The 19,155-nt window shown below is 41.7% G+C and overlaps 1 protein-coding gene across 1 annotated transcript; it reads right to left on the reverse strand.

Annotated features, from left to right (window-relative positions):
• Positions 1-287: 287 nt before the first annotated feature.
• PRL (prolactin) lies at positions 288-10,590 on the reverse strand. The gene is made up of 5 exons (XM_004761257.3): positions 10,563-10,590; positions 7,739-7,920; positions 5,715-5,822; positions 3,121-3,300; positions 288-479 (listed from the first exon to the last, which is right to left on the reverse strand). The coding sequence occupies exons 1-5, from the start codon at positions 10,588-10,590 to the stop codon at positions 288-290; spliced, it is 690 nt and encodes a 229-aa protein (XP_004761314.1).
• Between the last annotated feature and the right edge of the window lie 8,565 nt (positions 10,591-19,155).

The following is a 19,155-nucleotide window of genomic DNA, read 5'->3' on the forward strand; positions in this document are numbered from 1 at the left end:
TGCTCATGGTCTTATTTGTAATGCTAGCTTCTGCTCTTTGTGACAGATGTCAATAAGAACTTCCCAATGGTTGTGATGGATTCTCTTGATTTTCTATGAAATGAAGACGAGAAACTTTGACAAATTGTCTTTTTTTAAATTTTGACATCTCTAAGGAGTCCGTTTTTATTTTTTAAGATGAGACCCATTACACCCAAGCCTGCATGAGAAAGCTGTAAAGCTAAGAGGAGCTTGCTATGGGACGGATCATTAAGAACCTTCCGGGAAGGGACGGTGGGGATGTGGGCTTAGCAGTTGCTGTCGTAGACGATCCGGCACTTCAGGAGCTTGAGATAATTGTCAATCTTGTGTGAATCCCTGCGTAGGCAGTGGAGCAGGTTATAAAAAGCAAAAAGGCGTGAGTCTTCATCAGCCATCTGCAGAGATGGAAGTCCTGACCAGATGGAGTAGACCTCGTTTTCTCTGACTCCAGGATGAACCTAGTCGCCGAAAAGATAGTGACTTAGTATTACTCGTTTGTGCGTATCTTGGTTCCTGCTAATTGTCAAATTAAGATTTGGGCAAGAGGCCTGGACATAAAGCTCTCTAGACAGAGGCATGGGTTATTGAGCAAGTGTATCTGGAATCTATTCATAGTCTAAAAAGTAGAAGCAGGGTTCGGGTGCTGTGTGTGCAGCAGAGTAAATGGAGAACCACACGTTTGCTGTAGACTGAGAGAGAATCCATTGCAATACTGTTGTGCCATATGTCTGTGTATTTATGGGACGTACGTGTGTGTATGTGAATGTGACCAAGGGACAACGCAGGAGCTAGTCTCAGTTCTCTCGCTTGAGGGATCTATTTCATGTCCTGAGTCTTTTCTCTGATGTATTCTTTGTACTGTGTTTCTTCTGATAGTTCAGCACAATTACATTTATCTGTTTCCTGCTTCAAATCAGTTCTCTTCTCCGTGTACTGTGTAGACAAAAGACCTCAGAAACAGTAAGGATTGCCCCTGATGGTTTGAGATGCAGGTCTTTGTGACGTCTATCACAAAGATCTGCTGAAAGAGTCAGGAGAGTTTCACGATCTACCCAAGACCGATACCCGCCGCCTAAGGTCTATAAGCAACGGTTGCTTTGTTTTGAGACCTCTGGGGTGGGAGATGCTGAAGATAGTGTCTATGAGAAAGAGTGAGGGTGTGAGCAGTGACCCCTCAGTGGTGAGGGCTGGTGGTGGGCTGGGAAGCATGACAGTGAACACAAAAGGACGCAGAGGAGTGTGAAGGAGGGGGACCCGGGTCTCTGTTCCTCCAGGCTGTGCAAGCTGGGGATCTCCAGAGGACTGAGAGACCCAGTAGGCAGCTTGGGAAGTGGGCATGTCAGCGGCTTTGAGAGCCACTGGATACACATGCGGTGTAATTGTAGACCCTGATCTGTTGAACTGTCCCCTACAGAGTAAGAATATTTTTTAAACTTGGGATTTCCTATTGGAATTTAAAGTATGGGTGTTTATAGTATATGTATTTGTTGCCTTGCTATATGTTTGTTTTTGGTGCTTGGGCCCTAAGATGAAATTTACTGTGTAAGCGTCAATGATAAGAATAAGAAGAAGCAAATGGTTAAAAAAAAAAGAAGAAGGGGCGCCTGGGTGGCTCAGTGGGTTAAGCCGCTGCCTTTGGCTCAGGTCATGATCTCAGGGTCCTGGGATCGAGTCCCACATCGGGCTCTCTGCTCAGTGGGGAGCCTGCTTCGCCCTCTCTCTGCTTGCGTCTCTGCCTACTTCTGATCTCTCTCTGTCAAATAAATAAATAAAATCTTTAAAAAAAAAAGAAGAAGAAGAAGAAGAAAAATAAGAAGTATTCTAGAACAAATTAGTGACCTCAGAAAGTGAACTGGCAGTAAGGAAGAAAATAACTTGAAAGTCTATGTGTCTATTTCATGTCTCGAGGTGGAAATGTTCTTTGTGTCTGTGTTGGATAAATTCTTCTCCCATGAAAGTGACAAACAGGACACAGGATAACATGTACTTTGTATGGAGTAAGGGAAGAATGAAATCACTCCTGTTACTCTTATAATACTATCATTTTCTTTAGATGAGAAATTATTTCTGAGAACTTCATAAAGCTCTTTGGATGCCACCTCACTCGAGCTGAAATGATCCCCTCTGATTGGAGATCAATATTATAACTATTAACTCAATCCAAATATGATGTTATTTGGGGGAGATAAGATGTAATGTTATGAGTGTTGATTTTGGAAACCTCCCCCCAAAAGAAAACATAAAATTTGGGATGACACCACTTTCTGCAAAGGACAAAATAAAGAATTTCAGAAAAGCTACACTCCCTTCTTTTGTGACCCACTGAAATCTCTGACCTCATCTTCTCAATCTCTGACAATCTCTTCTCTCTCTGACAAGTAAATCCAGCAGAGGTGGGGCTGGGGTCGTGGCAAGAAATACCATTTCGCCTGATTTTGATTTTTTTTTTCTCTCTTCCCACTGTCATCCTTTGGTGTGGGGAGAAAAGAGAAAGAACATGAGCAGAATTTCTGTAGCAGGTGTCCCGGGATACTTTGAGAAAAATGTTTATCCTGCAGACTCTACTCTCCAGTTTTCTTTTCCTGAAAAATATTATAAACCCTGGTCCCCAGGAAGGGGCCAGCTTTGGGTGGATTTGTATGTTCTGGAGGGAAGGCTGTACCTGTCATCTATCACACCTGAAGGGTCACTTCAGTAGAACCTACCAGTATGGATTAATAGAATCTTTCTTTATTTATAGCAGCGCCTAGAATGGGAAATGCCTAAATTTAGTTCCTGAAAAGAGAGGTATTTGGGGGCGCCTGGGTGGCTCAGTGGGTTAAAGCCTCTGCCTTCGGCTCAGGTCATGATCCCAGGGTCCTGGGATCGAGCCCCGCATCGGGCTCTCTGCTCAGTGGGGAGCCTGCTTCCCCCCTCTCTCTCCGCCTGCTTCCCTGCCTACTTGTGATCTCTGTCTCTCTCTCTGTGTCAAATAAATAAATAAAATCTAAAAAAAAAAACAAAAAACAAAAAGAGAGAGAAAGGTATTTCAGAACTTGCTTCTCTCCATGGAGCTCACCTCTTTCATCGATGAGGAAAACAAAACAGAAGAATACTCACCTGGCCAACTATCTTCTCCATACCCTCTAGAAGTCTTCTGTTTTGTTCCTCAATCTCGATGGCCCTGGAGAGCATCGAATCTGGGGCTTCTTGCATGCGCCGCACTTCTGAGACTAGATGATACAGGGGGTCGTTCCAGGAGCGCAGCACTCTGAGTATCAAGTTCAGAAGGTCTTCGTGCTACGTGACCATATAAAACAATCACATCAAAGAAAGCATAACACAGGGGGCGGCTGGGTGGCTCAGTGGGATAAGCATCTGCCGTCAGCTCAGGTCACCATCCCAGAGTCCTGGGATCAAGCCCCACATCCGGCTCCCTGCTCAGCCGGGAATCTACTTCTCTGTCTCCCTCTGCTCCTCCTCCTGGTTCATGCCCTCTCCCAAATAAATAAATCAAATTTAAAGAAAGCATAGCACAGTTGGTTTAGTTGCTTGTGAGTTTTTGCTCGGAGAGGCTGACCTAAACGATCTCTTTGTGATTCCTATATGTATGAAAAAATGTTTGTAGGTGGTTAAAGTTGTAACAATAAAAATGTTTAAGCTATGGACTTAGACTTTGCTAAAGTAAATATATATATATATATCTGGCTTATTTGAATAACTACTTACTCTAACGAGAATGCTAGTTGATAGCGTGAGGAATTTTGTTTTCCTCGGAAGTTCTACCATCTGCTAGTTAGTGAGTTTTTCTCTATTTGACAGCTCTGCTTGTCCAAAAAGAGTTTTGTTGGCTCTTGCGATGTGCTGCTAGTACCTGACTCAAGAAAGACAGATTCCACCAGGTGCCTGGGTGGCTCAATGGGTTAAAGCCGCTGCCTTGGGCTCAGGTCATGATCCCAGGGTCCTGGGATCGAGCCCCACATCGGGCTCTCTGCTCAGCAGGAAGCCTGCTTCCCTTCCTCTCTCTGCCTGTTTCTCTGCCTACTTGAGGTGTCTGTCTGTCAAATAAATAAATAAAATCTTAAAAAAAGATTCCACAAGTGCCAGTGACAAAGTGCCCACATCCCATTCATCTGAGGACTCATTCATTTTAATGAGTCAAATCATTCTTTAATGGATTCACTTGTGATGTGTAGTTTTTATTTTGTATTAGAATGAAGAGCCGGTGAAGAAGGCATGGCCCCCATCAATATAGTCTCCTCAGTCTGTACCAGGCCCCGTCCCTGTGCTGCGACCAGAGCGCTCTTCCCCACCGAGCCGTGCAGGTGAGTAAAACAGCGCCGTGCTGGGGGGGAACGTCATCAGTGGAATTTACAAGGGCGCTCTGGCCCTGATCTTCCCACGGTCAGGATCGCACACGAATCTCTTAGGAGCTGCTTGTCTCTGATTGCCAAGGCTTGCTTTCCTGAGATCTGGGAACTAGTCTAGGGTAGAGGAAGTGAAGAGTGGAGAGGAACCCAACAGACGTGACAAAAACGTGTCCTGGGACATGAAGGAGGTGTAAGCCGTGAATGGCGTCCAGTTGGGCTCCTTGGGGCATAACGATTAAGGGTGAGGGCTTCGAATTCGAGGAAGCGCGGACTCAGGGCTTACGTCCCCGTCACGACTCTGGACTTCCCCACCTCAGCCAGCTTCAGCTTCCTCATCTCTGCACGTGTAACAGCAGTGCCTAGTGTCCTTGGGTTCTTTTTTGTGAGGATTAACTACGGTGATACATGTCCATGGCTTGGTGAAGTGTCTGGCCAGGGGGTGGCCCTCAATACATTTTACCTCCTCCTCATCCTTCTCCATTCTTTCCCTTCATTTTATCGTCCTCATCAACATCAGTGCTATTAAGGAGCTTAGCAGGCAGCAAGAATGCGGGGACCCATTAACGAAGTTGTGACTGCACGTATGGGGACATGGATGTGAAGAGGCTTAATTTAAGTCCCGTTAAGATGGTGCCTGTGGCTGGGAATCAGAAAGGAGAGATTCTTATGATTAAAAAAAAAAATGGGGATCAATGATCGGGGCTTCCTGTGCAGACTTTGTGGTCATCAGGACAGAAGCAATCATTGTAGCCAGGAGAAAAGAAACATAGTATTCGACAGGACCTGATCTGGGGAGAGACTTAGGATTCGGATGTGACAGGTGATGGAGGGGTCAGGGAAGAATGAAGCGAGAAGCAGGTGCCCGAGAAGCAGAAGGAGCATCAGAAGGGGAGCCTGCAAAGTCTGGAAGAGATGGCACACCAGGCCGGGGCTCTGTAATGTGGAATGCTGCCAGCGGAGGAGCCAAGGGTATCCCGGGATAAACACAACCGTATGCATGTCTTCCCCATCCCTGAATCTGGCAAACCTTCTATTTTATACATGGAAGTCCAGTTCGGTTCAGGCTTTCCTATGGTATAATAGATGCAGTCCTGGGTCCAAGGCACTGATTAAAATCAGGCTGGTTGCATGATCAACTTAGAGATTTATTTTGCTGCTATGGCGTTAAGTCCTCACTTGGTTTTACTGACGCTGTGTTGTTACAGACTGCCATCTCTCTCTGAATACTTGCTCCTCCTCCATATTTCTCTGCATGTGTTTTAGTGTTAGCTAACCCAGCACTGACAATCTATAGCATGGGGACCCCTCAGCGGTACTGGTGAGAAACCCGGCGAGAAGACTCACGTGGATCTGCTGGGCTTGCTCCTTGTCTTCAGGGGTGGAGAGGGATGAAGTGTGGCAGCTGTTGATGGCCTTGGTAATGAACCCCCGGCCCTGGGCATACTTTTTATCCTGAAAGTGAGCAAGCAAATTTAATTAGTTACAGTTGTTTGAGCATTGGTAAAATGAGCCCATTACCAGAATATTAACACACTTGATGTATAATTTTTTTTAAATGAGAACTACATAAAAAACTGAAACTAAAGACTTGAGAAAGGCACCTTTTCCCTGGCCTTTTATTTTGATTTTCTCTATCCATGCATTTTTTTTTTATTCTAACTTTTCCAAATCCCAACCTCTTGCCTTTTTTGCGATTCCCTTGTTTAATTCTACCCTTTCCAAGAGTTACTACTTGGAAAGCAAACACTAAAAAAAAAAAAAAAAAAAAAAAAAAAAGAAGAAGAAAAGAAAGAAACCTTAAATATTTTGTTAACTATCCTCTTTCTTTAGTATTTGAGCCAATATCCTTGGGCATACATACCTATATCTTGCCATTTAATATTTTCTTTACTGGGTGTCCAAGCCGATATGCTCCCCTCATAAGTATAATAAAGTTCTAACTTTTCTTTGACTAACATCTGAATTCACCCCTGTACTTTACCATTTCATCATAGATGCGTAATACAATTTTGTTGATTGTTACAAAATGGTAAGTCTAAAAAAACAGGGTATAAAATTTTAGGAAATATTCATCAGTGGACTCAGAATTAGAACACACACACACACCACCACCAACAACAATAACCACAACACTAACGAGGCAAAGCATTGACATAAAGCTAATCTCTCCCAAAAGCGATGAAAAATCTAAGGAGGTTGCCGGGAAGACGTGAGAGACACCAGAATGACAGTCGAAGGCAGAGGATGAAAGGAAATCCAGCGAGTACACAGAACGATGGGATGCGTGTTTATTACAAACATCGAGCCCCGTTCTTCACGGTGACCCTCTGATTTACGGAACCTCTCCTACACGGTAGCACGCAACTTTCGAAGTACCGGAATCAGAAGGAGAATAGTGTTTCCTGTCCTAAACCAATCCTTCAATTCTGGTTCTAAATCTGTAGGCTGGACATCTTAGAGCAATAATTTATAGCATTTTGCGGTTTCAGAAGACCTATTATTGTTTGTGTCCCTGACATGGATTCAGCTTATTTTAACTTTCTTCCATTAAGTCCATTCCAGGCAGCGCGATTCTCATTTATTAGAGACCTGGGATGCTTGGTGAGACAAATTCCTCGGGAGACACAGACCCCACACACAAGGACGAGCACTTGGCATGCTTCCCTTTACCCGAGCTCCCCCAGAAGCGCTTTATGCCACCGTGTTGTTATGGAGTGATTGGTTGTGTCTTCCCAAAATTCCAATGGTGAAGTCCTGACCCCCAGTCTGATATATTGGAAGATGGGCCTTTTATGGAGGTCAGCAAGGTGAAATGAGGTCTTCAGGGTGGATCCTTGACCCATGAGGATTACTGTCCTTACAAGAAGAGACCCCAGAGAATCGCCCGCCCCTGCCTTCTACCTTCTATCTTCTACCACCAGGAGGACAGGGAAAGGCAAGGTGGGAAGATGTTTGCCCTTATCACAACCTGACCGCGTTGGCCTCCTGGTCTCATACCACCAGTCTCCAGAACTGCCCGAAAGTCCATCTCTGTGGAAGCCACGCAACCTACAGGCTTCTGTGACGGCAGCCCCATCTGGCTAATGCAGGCACTTAATGAACATTCATCAGAAAGTTTTTTTTTTTGGAAAGAAAATGAATTAAAGGACAACTTTAAAGAGTTATTATACTCTTAAAGAATCTTTCAGGTGTCATGAAACTGTCCCTTTCTTCTTGTCCCCCATTTTAGGAGCCAATGGCTTTTTTACGTTAAAAATCATGTTATTTGAGATTCGGCTCTGGCAGCTTTCTTGTCTCAAGGGTAGGCTAGTCCCCTCATGCCCAGGAAGCTTCCCCTTCCAGGAAGAAGCAACAAGTGCAGTACTTACGAATTCGTTGAACATCTCCGAGGAGAGGTTATGGATGTAATGCGAAAGGATGACCGCGCGGTCAAACAGGTCTCGGAGGGACACCTGGCAGTTGACAGCACCGGTGGGACAGATGGGCAGGGAGGTCACACCCTGGCACAGGAGCAGGTCTGACACCAGCAGCAGCAGGGGCAGGAGAGACCCTGCTCAGATAGAAACACCAAGCACGGTGAGGTGGTCTGTTCGGAGGAGGTTATCAGAAGTCCTGTCCCCCGCTCCATGTGATTTGGGACTGTGATCGCCCGGGGTAGGGAAGCGCCAACACCTCCCACTGTGTAAATTTCAATATGTAATTATATTTTCACAGAGACATAGTTGGAGAAGCGGGCTACCCCCTGCATTTTGGTCTTGCTCCCAGGAGAGCTTCCCTACTTTGCAAACATTCGGAGCTTAAATGAACTCTGAGTCAGGGTGTTTAAGTCATTCTTCTGAGGGCGTTGCACTTCTTGGGGGTCTCTGCAGGCTTCCCGCAGCGCCGGGCTCTCTGTGTGTCTGTCATCTTTGAAACTCTGTGTTGATGATTACTTGCATTTTAGACCCCAGAATGGTAGACCTCACACGATACCTCTGTTTGTTTTACTTTCATGCCTGATCAGAATAAATATGATTGACGATGGCGGATACAGAGTACGAAGGGAACCGAATCAGGAAGCGGTGCCGTGGACTAGATCTGATAACTCACCTTCATAACCCTATGCGATTCTTGACTCCTTGCCAAAAGCTTTGCATTTTTTTTTTAAATGTGTGTTTCCTAGTAACCTTGTGAGTGATGCGGCCTTCGTTATTATCATCAAATTACACTGATGAAGCAGAAGGCTTAGAGAGGTTAAGTGATCTTCCTCCAGTCCTATTATTAGCTGGTGGAGGAGGCCTGACACCAGCGTTTTCGCTCTCACTGTGGCGTGTGATGTCCCGCACACCTGTGGGCACCCAGGCTGCACCCAGGTCACCAGGGCGCCAGCAGTGGGCATGAGGACTCAGGGCTTGGAGAGTCACTTTCATTCCTTGAAAAGAATGGTATCTTGCCCTTAATGCCTACTCACAATGGCCCTAGAAAGTTGGCTTGATCCCTTTCTTCTTGAGAATCCTGCCAGCGGAGGAGCCAAGGGTATCCCGGGATAAACACAACCGTATGCATGTCTTCCCCATCCCTGAATCTGGCAAACCTTCTATTTTATACATGGAAGTCCAGTTCCTCTGTTCCATCTACAAAGCCCCCCATTGTAAAATCTTGGACAATTAGTCAGAGATGACTTAGTTATCATTGTGATAGCTCAGCAGATGGGCAGATATGGACCTCCGCCATATCAGTAATTTATACTTTCAAAAGGAAAGAAACAATCTATTAAAATCACTTATTATGGTGGGTAGGAGAAGAATAAATGAAACAAGATGGAATTGGGAGGGAGACAAACCATAAGTGACTCTTAATCTCACAAAACAAACTGAGGGTTGCTGGGGGGAGGGGGTTTGGGAGAAGGGGGTGGGGTTATGGACATTGGGGAGGGTATGTGCTTTGGTGAGTGCTGTGAAGTGTGTAAACCTGGTGATTCACAGACCTGTCCCCCTGGGGATAAAAATATATGTTTATAAAAAATAAAAAAATTTAAAAAAAAATCACTTATTAGCATCAATGAAACTACTCCAAAAGAATACCTAAATTAGAAATGTATTATCAGAAAACCAAGCTTTGATGGAAACCTCAGTAAATGTAATCATAAATGTCTAGGATGACACGAGGCAAGTGCTGAAGATGTATGTGTGAAAAACTTCCTAAACCGAAATACCTACAAATATCTAAAATGTTTTGTTAATAGAGACTGTAACTCACAACCTTCAGCTGCAAAAGGGAAGGCAGAAATGTTGTGAGTCGTCGAACAGACTTCTAATTTTTCAAAAAACATGATATGTCCAAAAAGCTTATTTTAGAGCCTTAGAGTCATGTAATTTATCTGAATAGATATTTTATCTACAGGTGTAAATAAAAAGTGTGCTACAGGTCGAGAAATTGGAATATTAGTTCTAGGAAATTCATCACTTCATAGATAGTATTTAACTCTGACTACATTTATCATCTGAAGGATTCTCAGTCTAAGAAGAGATAAAATAGATAAATGTTTTTGTTCTTCCTTTCGTAAAATGAATTTTATGGTTGTTGCTAATTTCTTTTTCTTGCAAATGTCAACCAAGAAAGTAAAGATGGTTAATTACTACTAAGCTGTTTTTCTCTTTGAAATGTCATTTGGCTGAAACCCAGCTGACAAAGTATGATATGAGATACTTCTACTGTCATTGTCTCTATGTTACGACTGCAGAGTTGAAAGTTTCACCAGGCTGATTCACATCAGAGTCCTGGGAACCAGATAATGTTGGTGTCTACCTTCTGGAGTTGTGATAGGTCGGACCCATAGACATTGGTCGTCTTATTCCAGGCCAGGGTTTCTCAACTTTGGCACTATTGGCATTTTTGAGCTGGATCACCCCTTGTTCTGGGAGGTGCCCTGTGCAAGAATCTCTGAGTTTTGCCTACTAGATAACAGGAGCACTCCCATTCTGAATTAAGGCAACCGGAACATCTCAGATGTTCGCTCGATGTCTCCATTTGAGAATGAACATCCTCTTGGGCTCGTGTACAACTGCTTTCCAGACCAGTGGCTAGATAGCTCTTCTAAACTCTGTAAACCTGAAACCTCTTGCTCAGAGAATATTAGCTGAAGTATCAAATTAGTGCCACCCCCCTCACGAGTGTGGATAATTCAACAAATCCATGAGTTGTTGCACGTACCTTTCAGCGACCACCCTTTGTCGTCCATGGTGGGGATACTTTCGAGAAACACACGTCGCCAGAGAAGGTCTGGAAGTCCAACAGCTTTCTCTCCCAGATATTGGCTTTATAAGCCTTTGACATCTTCATGAATATATTTAATCAGACCTTCCCTTCCCTTTTGCCAGTCATCTATTTTCGTCATTGAGATTACCCCCATAATTTCAAACATCAAATGGTATTTTATTTCTTATTCATATTCAGGAAGACCTACTGGCCAGAAATGAACGTTCGAGGAAGGATTTTGATTAATTAGACCGAAAGGAAATGAGAGAAATGATGAAGTGAGGTGTGGAGACTATTTTGGGTGAAAGGACCCAGACCACTACAGCAGTCATTTGATGTAAAATTTACCTTTATAGCTCTTGAATATAGCATTATATATCACTTAGGTGCCTCATGGAATCAGCGATGGGTATTCTTTTTTTCCTAGTTCAGAAGTGCCAGGTGAAGTCAAGATCTCAAAACCGACACAGGAAATATCAGAAAATAGAGAATAAGGAGAAAATAGGACCTTCGATCGCCCATCATGCGCCTGTTATTTTCACAGTCGTCTTTTTCTTGCTCTTACCCATTCTCTTTTGCCCCTTTTAAAATGACATATATGCATGGTACTTGGTTTTAAAATGGGTATTTTCATGCCTTCATTTCTTTTGACTTTAACGTTTATGTAAATTTAGGTTAGGGTCCCCAGTTTACAGATTAAAGGACAGAGGCCTGAAGACATTCGTTGTCAAGAATTTGAAGTCATTAGTCAAACGTAGATGCTGGAAGGGTTATTGCTTCGTTAGGAATCAGTAGGGATGTAAAGAAGACTTGGAAATGAATCATTTAACAACACAGTTGGGCATGGAAAATAAATCAGAAATCACCCCGACCTTCGAGACTTTATTCTGGGCAAGCAACATGGAGGTTTTCAAGGATGAACACACACTCACACACCCTGGGAATATGATGTAGTGAAAACAAAATTCTAGGCAATGATTTGCACTCTCCTCAAGGATAGAGTGGACAGACTTCACTAATTTATGATCACTTTATTTCTCTGACCCAGCCCCCCTCCAGGGCCAAGGTGACAAAAATTCATCTTTCATGGGCTCAAAAGTGCCATCCTCCTCTTAGAGATTTCCTAAATGAAATGATTTTAATGAATAAGAACTGGGTTATTGACGACTTTCTCTAATTTTTGAGTGCTTGCATCTAAAGCAGCTGTGACCTTTAGCTTCAATGTCACCATATGCCTCTCCCAGTTTTATGCAACAGGTGAGCTCATTTTTAAAATAATTCAGGGCATTTACTTTCTTCCATAGTTCCTGCTGCCACGGTTGAGCCTCAGCGATTTTCCAAGTGCTCTTCTGGAAACCTAGAAATCTCAACGAAGAGTCCCATCCCTTAAAAATCATCCTCCTAATTGCCTTAGCATAAGCCATGCTAGATTTTGTACCCTACGTATCAAGTGTGGTGATACATGGGCTCTCTCAGTCTGAAGGTGGGTCAGGATTTCATCGACCCTAGGTGGTATCCATTTTTTAACCCTGGACAGTGAAAGTCTGAATTAATTTTTAAGAGAGCAGTGCCCCATGGCTGAAAAATTAATACTGCCCTCCATTCCTCTCTTCTTTTAGAAACTTAAGAGTAGAGAAAGCCGCCATAAGAACTGACAACATAATGTTACGACTTTTGTAGGCAGCCAGGAAAAAAGCAGTCTAAGGACACCTGAGCTGTGTTCATTCTGGGAAGCAAAGTGATTTATTTGACTCCAAAGAGAGGCATGTTTCTCTGTAAACTCTCATTTGCTTCCTAGCTGCCTCACCACCCCCCATTTCCTATTAATGGGATATTGCAATACCTAAATAATGCACAAGGTGTATTTTATGCAAAAAGTCATAGTGGTCCTATTTTTTTCTGCTATCTACATCACCTACCTTTCACCTTAATTTTTGTACATGGCTCTTTTAAAGATCTTTCTCTTTCCCAAACCCTGCCCTTAATTTAGAGCAATAAGAGCACTCACTGAGAATAGACTTGTTTGTTTTTATTTACAAAACTTCATTTGTTTGCCATGTGTGGGCTGAGGATAAACCGGGAACTGATGATTGATTTCTGTCAAGCAGCCAGATAAATTGCTAAAATGATGTTCAAGTTGCCAGGAAATTTTTAGTACCTGAAACTCGTGAACAATTTTGTTATCTCTTCTAAACGATTCTGATTTTTAACATGAAGTAACATCGGGGGTTTTTTCTTGCTAATTAGGAATGGAGCTTGCAGTCTCTTTGAATTTTCTTTTGTTTGTTTTTAAATTTGGAATAATACTGTTTTTTCCTTGTCTCATTGATGATGCAAAAATATTAAAAAGAACTCACAAAGCTTGAAAGCTGTCTACTGCAGGATATGGAGAACATTAAAAAGTAAAAGAAATTAAGAACGTTTAAAAATCATCACATAAGAGAATCACAGTCATATTTCAATTTATACTGGTCATGAATTGCCTATAATAAAGTGAAAGTTTCAAAGGATGAAAGGTGTACTGTTCGTGGATTTAAGAATTCCCAACCAGCGGTCTTGCAAAACCAGAACTGAAAGAACAGAGAGGTTACATGTTTTCGATATAAAATAACAAAATGTGAAAGGCACACTGGAGAAGGAATCAATCAGGGTGGCCCTTTCTTGAACCGCACTGTTTTCAGGACAAACAACAGTAATGATTTTGTTACATCCTCTGTGTATGTCAATTTCATGCATATTACGATGTATATTTTCCCTTAAGTGCCTGTATTTAATGCTTATCTCTGCCAGGGCTTTGCAGTTCATCAGCTTCCTTAAGTAACTCCAGAACCCAAGTTCTTAATTCGGTCGCAGTGTCTTCAGGGCATTTTCTCCTTTAATCAGAAAGCCATGATGGAAACTTCTGGAAATTTCTCCTGTAATTTATTTTCACTGATAAATATTCACGTCCTCTGCTCTAATTCTCTTGAGTTCTCAGCATTAGCTTGTCCTGTGAGTTTCTTGTCACATGTTTGTTCCCATCAACACGTCCCTTTGGACACATTTTAATGCGTGATATAGGACAATGACAGATCAGAGGAGAATGGGTGTGGAAACCGCAGAGTCACCCTTTAAGATGACATTGTTTTCAAGGAAAAGCATCAGATATTGGCTGTGTGCTAATGTGAAGTGGAGCAGATGTAGCATTTTTTTTTAAAAGATTTTATTTATTTCACAGAAAGAGACATAGTGAGAGAGAGAACACAAGTAGGGGGAATGGGAGAGGGAGAAGCAGGTTTCCCACCAAGCAGGGAGCCCAACGTGTGGCTCGATCCCAGGACCCTAGGATCATGACCTGAGCCAAAGGCAGAGGCTTAACCCATTGAGCCACCCAGGTGTCCTGATAACTTTTCTTTTCTTTCTTTTTTTTTTTATGAGTTTATTTATTTATTATTCGACAGAGAGATTGAGATCACACGTAGGCAGAGAGGCAGGCAGAGAGGACGAAGCAGGTTCCCTGCTGAGCAGAGAGCCCAACGCAGGGATTGATCCCAGGACCCTGAGATCATGACCTGAGCCAAAGGCAGAGGCTTTAACCCACTGAGCCACCCAGGCACCCCTCAATAACTTTTTTTATAAAAGACTTTTCATACTCCAATATTTTGTACGTGTGTGTGTGTGTGTGTGTGTGTGTATGTATCTTCTAAAATGGAAAGTGGATCTGAAGCATGCCCGCTTTCAGGGAGATAGATCTCTATATATAGATACGGACACACTCATGGAGACATCATCTAATAGGAAGTGGGACTCTGAGCCATTGCTACTTCAAGGGATAATTTTAAATTTTATAATTAGCACGGCCACGACCAAACAGAACTGAATGCTACAGCAACAGACCAGGGTCCCTGAGGGGGCCTGTACTCCCGGACAGACATTAATTCTTTAATTGTTCAATTGTGGTGAGACTGACGGGGCCCTTGAGGAGGGACTGGGGCAGTCGGGAGGAGTCAGGGTACATGAGATCAGGGCAACCGATCTGTACTGATCCGAAGAGAACCTTCCGATAGTGTCAGAGCTCACAGGGCCATGCATGTCTTGACAGCTGTCATCTCTGCCTTCCTCCTCAGTTCATCATTTTCAGGATATTGAAAGGACTCAGACGAAGAAGTAGGGCAGTTTCTTCATAGGAAATAATATACTTCAGTTCTAGTCTATACACCCATCATCCTATAATACGTTTTTCTCCTGGAATTTGCCTAAAATAGCTTCCCTGGGACATGCCCCTCTTTTTCCTTAATTTATTCATTAAATGCAAAATGTATTAGCAGCATAATATATGCTTTGATACTCGGGAGTAACTAAAGTGACATTTGTTTAGCAAAACTCTTTAGCATTTGGGGTTTAAATATAAATAATAATTATTAGATGGAATGTTCTATTGACCAAATGCTCTATACATTCACACACACACATAGACATATACACTTATTCTATGCTTCTTATATATGTTTATATTCTCTGTGTAGGTAGATATTAGTGTGTGTATATCTATATGCATATATGCACTTCTAAATTACAAGGGCAAAGTAAAGTTACACAGTGATTATGAGGACTTTTGAGATCAGGAGATCTCAGAATTCTGGCTCTTCTTAATTCTAAAAAAATGATTAAAAAAAAAAGTAAGCTTAAAAAACTGGCAAAATTACACCTGCTACCCAAGGTAGGACAGATGAGCAAGTTATTTTTTTCATGGCTCGGAGTGGGGAATCAATAGATAAAATCAAGCTAGTATTCTAAGAAAGGAAAGGAATCAACAGATGATGCAAATTTATTATAACCACTAAAAATATGGGAAACAGATGATAAGCCTTCTAACTCAGAGAAAGGAAGTTTTAGCAGGCACACACACATGTACACAAAATAAAAGATATTCTATTTAACAAGAGATAGGAAGCATAGAGAATGTGAGCAGATACATACATAATAAAAGTTAGAATAAGATCAAATCTCAAAACTATGGGACAGGTTAATTATTAAAAGAAAAAAAAATGACTTAGTTTCTTTAAGGGTGGCAAATACCAGTCAGATGCTGGATACAAGTGATATACCTAAAAGAATTATTTTCGAAGGGTGAGGAGGTGGGAGCCAACACACATTGGCCATGGTCTGGAGACAGTGTTGATTGTCGTGACTGGATGCAGGGGTGATCCTGGCATCGCTCAGGTAGAATCCAGAAATGCCGGTAAGTACAACACTCAGCACAGTCACCAAAACCAAATGCTACAGCATCTCAAACGTCAGTAGCTCCAATGTTGAGAAGCCCTCACCTAAAACGAAGTGACTAAGAGAACGTAAGTCGGGGGAAGACAGAGAATGCACATCAGGTAAATTACTTAAAATTGATGGGGTGACAACATGACTCCTAGTTGGGTTTAAGATTAAGGCAAGAGGGTTAAAAGGCCATCCTTCGTGATACTATAGACAGTCAGCAGTGGAGACGAAGCTGTCAACAGTCTTTATGCGTTTAATAGGATCCAAAACGTAAAGCGTAGAGTTAAGAATGTGAGGGGAAATTAACCAGTACACAAGCGTAGGAGATCAAATGCGTGTGTGTATTTTAAACACCTATGAAACCTCTCTGATAAATGACATTATTCTCAGCCATAATGAAAATGTAACAATTTTCAACACCCCCCCCACACAAATACAACACATGGGAACAAGAATATATAAATAGTTCATTTTGTTTGGTTCTGTTTTCTCTTAATAGTCTCCAATTATTATTTCATTGCTAAATCAAAAATAACTCCCAAGTCCCTAGCTATTGTCCATTCTGGGTCATTCAGCCCGTCCTTTCCCACGGAGTGTCCCACCTCGTGCCATGACTACCTGTCACGGCCGTGAACTTGATCCCAACTCTGTCTTCCTTCCCTGCCTTCTCCTCTGAGATGCCATTTACTTGCTATACATTTCAGCCTAGAAGTCTCCAACCAACATACACTGAATAACTGTTTAGTAACCCATACCTGCTCCGCTTTTCTCATACACTGCCCTCCCCATTGCCCACACTTTACCTCCCAGAGTTGTGTGTATTTGCTTTTTTCCTCTTGTCTCCTCTGACTCCCCCTCCCTCCATTCCTGGTTTGCGAGGATTCTGCCTCCCTAACTTACAAGAAATTTTCTTTTCTCCTCTTCCTAGGTTATCTTGACCTGGATCCTTCCACTAGCTTCTCCATTTCCTCCTACCTGTATCCATTTCGGTCTCAATCTGTTTATCCATCAGGAAGATTAGTCATCCTGAAGGGCAACTTCTGAACAATCTCTAATCTGTCGAAACCGTAGTTTTAGCGATCAGAGACACTAGAGAGTACATCTAACCCAACTGCTCATTGCACAGGAAAAGAAAAATTCATTGAGCATATTTGATTACTGACATTTGGCCTAGGTTTCCTGCTTGCCACACTGGTTCTAGTTCTCCTTGCCTTCCAGGGGCACCTGGGTGGCTCAGTGGGTTAAGCCTCTGTCTTCCCCTCAGGTCATGATCTCAGGGTCCTGGGATCGAGCCCCACATCGGGCTCTCTATTCAGTGAGGAGCCTGCTTCCCGCTCTCTCTCTCTCTGCCTGCCTCTCTGCCTACTTGTGATCTCTGTCCATCAAATAAATAAATAAAATCTTAAAAAAAACAAGAACAAAACCACTTTCCTTCCCTTCCGCATTCTTACTTCAGCCCACTGAACTTCTTGTACAGTTGAAGATAGTAAGTCTTACTGAGGACATGCAGATGTGACCTTGAAGACACACTGAGAAACACATTACTTCAAGCAAAAATGCCAAGGTAATTGAGTTCCCAAAGAGAGAGGAGAGAGAAATGGAATGTTTTAAACACTTTGAATCCTTTAAGGAAACACTGACACTGTCAGATAGAATTGGAGTGTGATTCTTAATCACGTTAAAAAAAAAAAAAAAAACTGCATTTGTTAAAATATTTCTTAATGAGTTATACAGATAAGGAATGAAGAGCCATTAATTTTATTTCTACTTCAAATTGGTCTTCGGTTTATCTGCCATTTTGGTCTCAAAGAATTCTTTTACTAATAGGAGTCTTGCTTGTGTCATAAAATCTTCATTTAACTTTTTCACTTGTCACTACTACATCATTCGTAGGATGAAAGTCAAAGAATTCTTGTAGATTAAAAAAAATTAAAAGGTTATCTGTCGGCCACTTGAGAGAAGCGATATTATTATTACCGTTGTATGTGATGTGGCATTTGAGGATCCCCTTTCTACAAGCCATCTGTAGTCCTTCCTTCTATGATGAACTTAGTTCATGAGAAATAGAGTGTTTCTTCCAGAAAGGGACATTAATTTCATAGAGAGAGTGACTATAAGCTGTATGTTTCTGTTAATAACTGCAGAATTGGGGAGAGACTTGACTTTCAGCCGTGCCTGAGAATGATTTCCATTTATATAAATGAAAATCACGGATGTGTATATATGAAATTGTGAGAATGTTTCCATGTTTGGTTTACAGAAAGCTTTCCCATTAAGGTCCCATCAATTACTTAGAAACACACATTTTATCATTTGGGAATATGTTTTGAAGGGAAGTATGTGAAATAACTCTATCCTCCAAACTCTTGTCTCCATAAATGAAGTATTAAAAATGAAGCAATATCGATGACATTCGTTTGAAAGAGAACTTTAATCTCAGATGTCAAGACACAAAATTTTCTTTCCCATTAGTGTTTCAAGCAATTTCAACAAGTATGCTCTACATTAGTTTGCATGGATCTGTATCTTCTTTTAGTGAGAACTTTAAAAATTCTTGTTTACATGTGAGCAAATTAGTTAAAAAACCATCAATCAAATTGTTTGCTAAGCTTTGTAGATGAAGCAACTGTTAGTGACATCATTAATAATTTTCACTTTTTGAATAATGATGATTAAAAGAATGTAGCCATTTTTTAGCTTTGGGATCAGAGTCCTGTAACATGTGTAGTGATGGGTAGATTTTATTAGAGTATTAACCTTAAAAATTGTATAAGTCACTTTTACTCAGTTTTTGCTGGGGAGGGGGGCAGTAGACGTGTAAGTGTATCTGTTCTAAATTACTTAGATGATTGTCAAGGCGTCACTGTACATATCACAAAGATACATTTACATGCAAAATATGTTTTAATTTCTCATCCATGTCAATGTTTTTAGAAAATGTTTTTTTTTAATTATATGTGTTACTTCTGTCATCTGTGTTATTTCTAGCAATATGATGTAAATTAAAAATCCCATCAAAATGATGCCATTGGGGCTTCCAGTGACTGCAGGAAGGTCAAAGATATGAAAGTGGAAGAAAGTCTGCTTTTGATGCATTTAAAAAATTTTTATAACATATATAAAATAAGAGGTGAAAACTTAGGTCTGATAGCATCTAATCACTCTAGCCCATTTACACTGATAACCAATGCTTCCTTCAAAGGTTAATTAAATTATGAACGCACACCTGCAGAATATTTGTGTGTTTAAAAAATTCATTAAAAGTGGAATATACCTTCCTGTTTGGCCAATTCCTTAA

This window comes from Mustela putorius, unplaced genomic scaffold, assembly GCF_011764305.1.
Source record: "Mustela putorius furo isolate JIRA1106 unplaced genomic scaffold, ASM1176430v1.1 tig00000831_pilon_pilon_pilon, whole genome shotgun sequence".
NCBI classification, from domain to species: domain Eukaryota; kingdom Metazoa; phylum Chordata; class Mammalia; order Carnivora; family Mustelidae; genus Mustela; species Mustela putorius.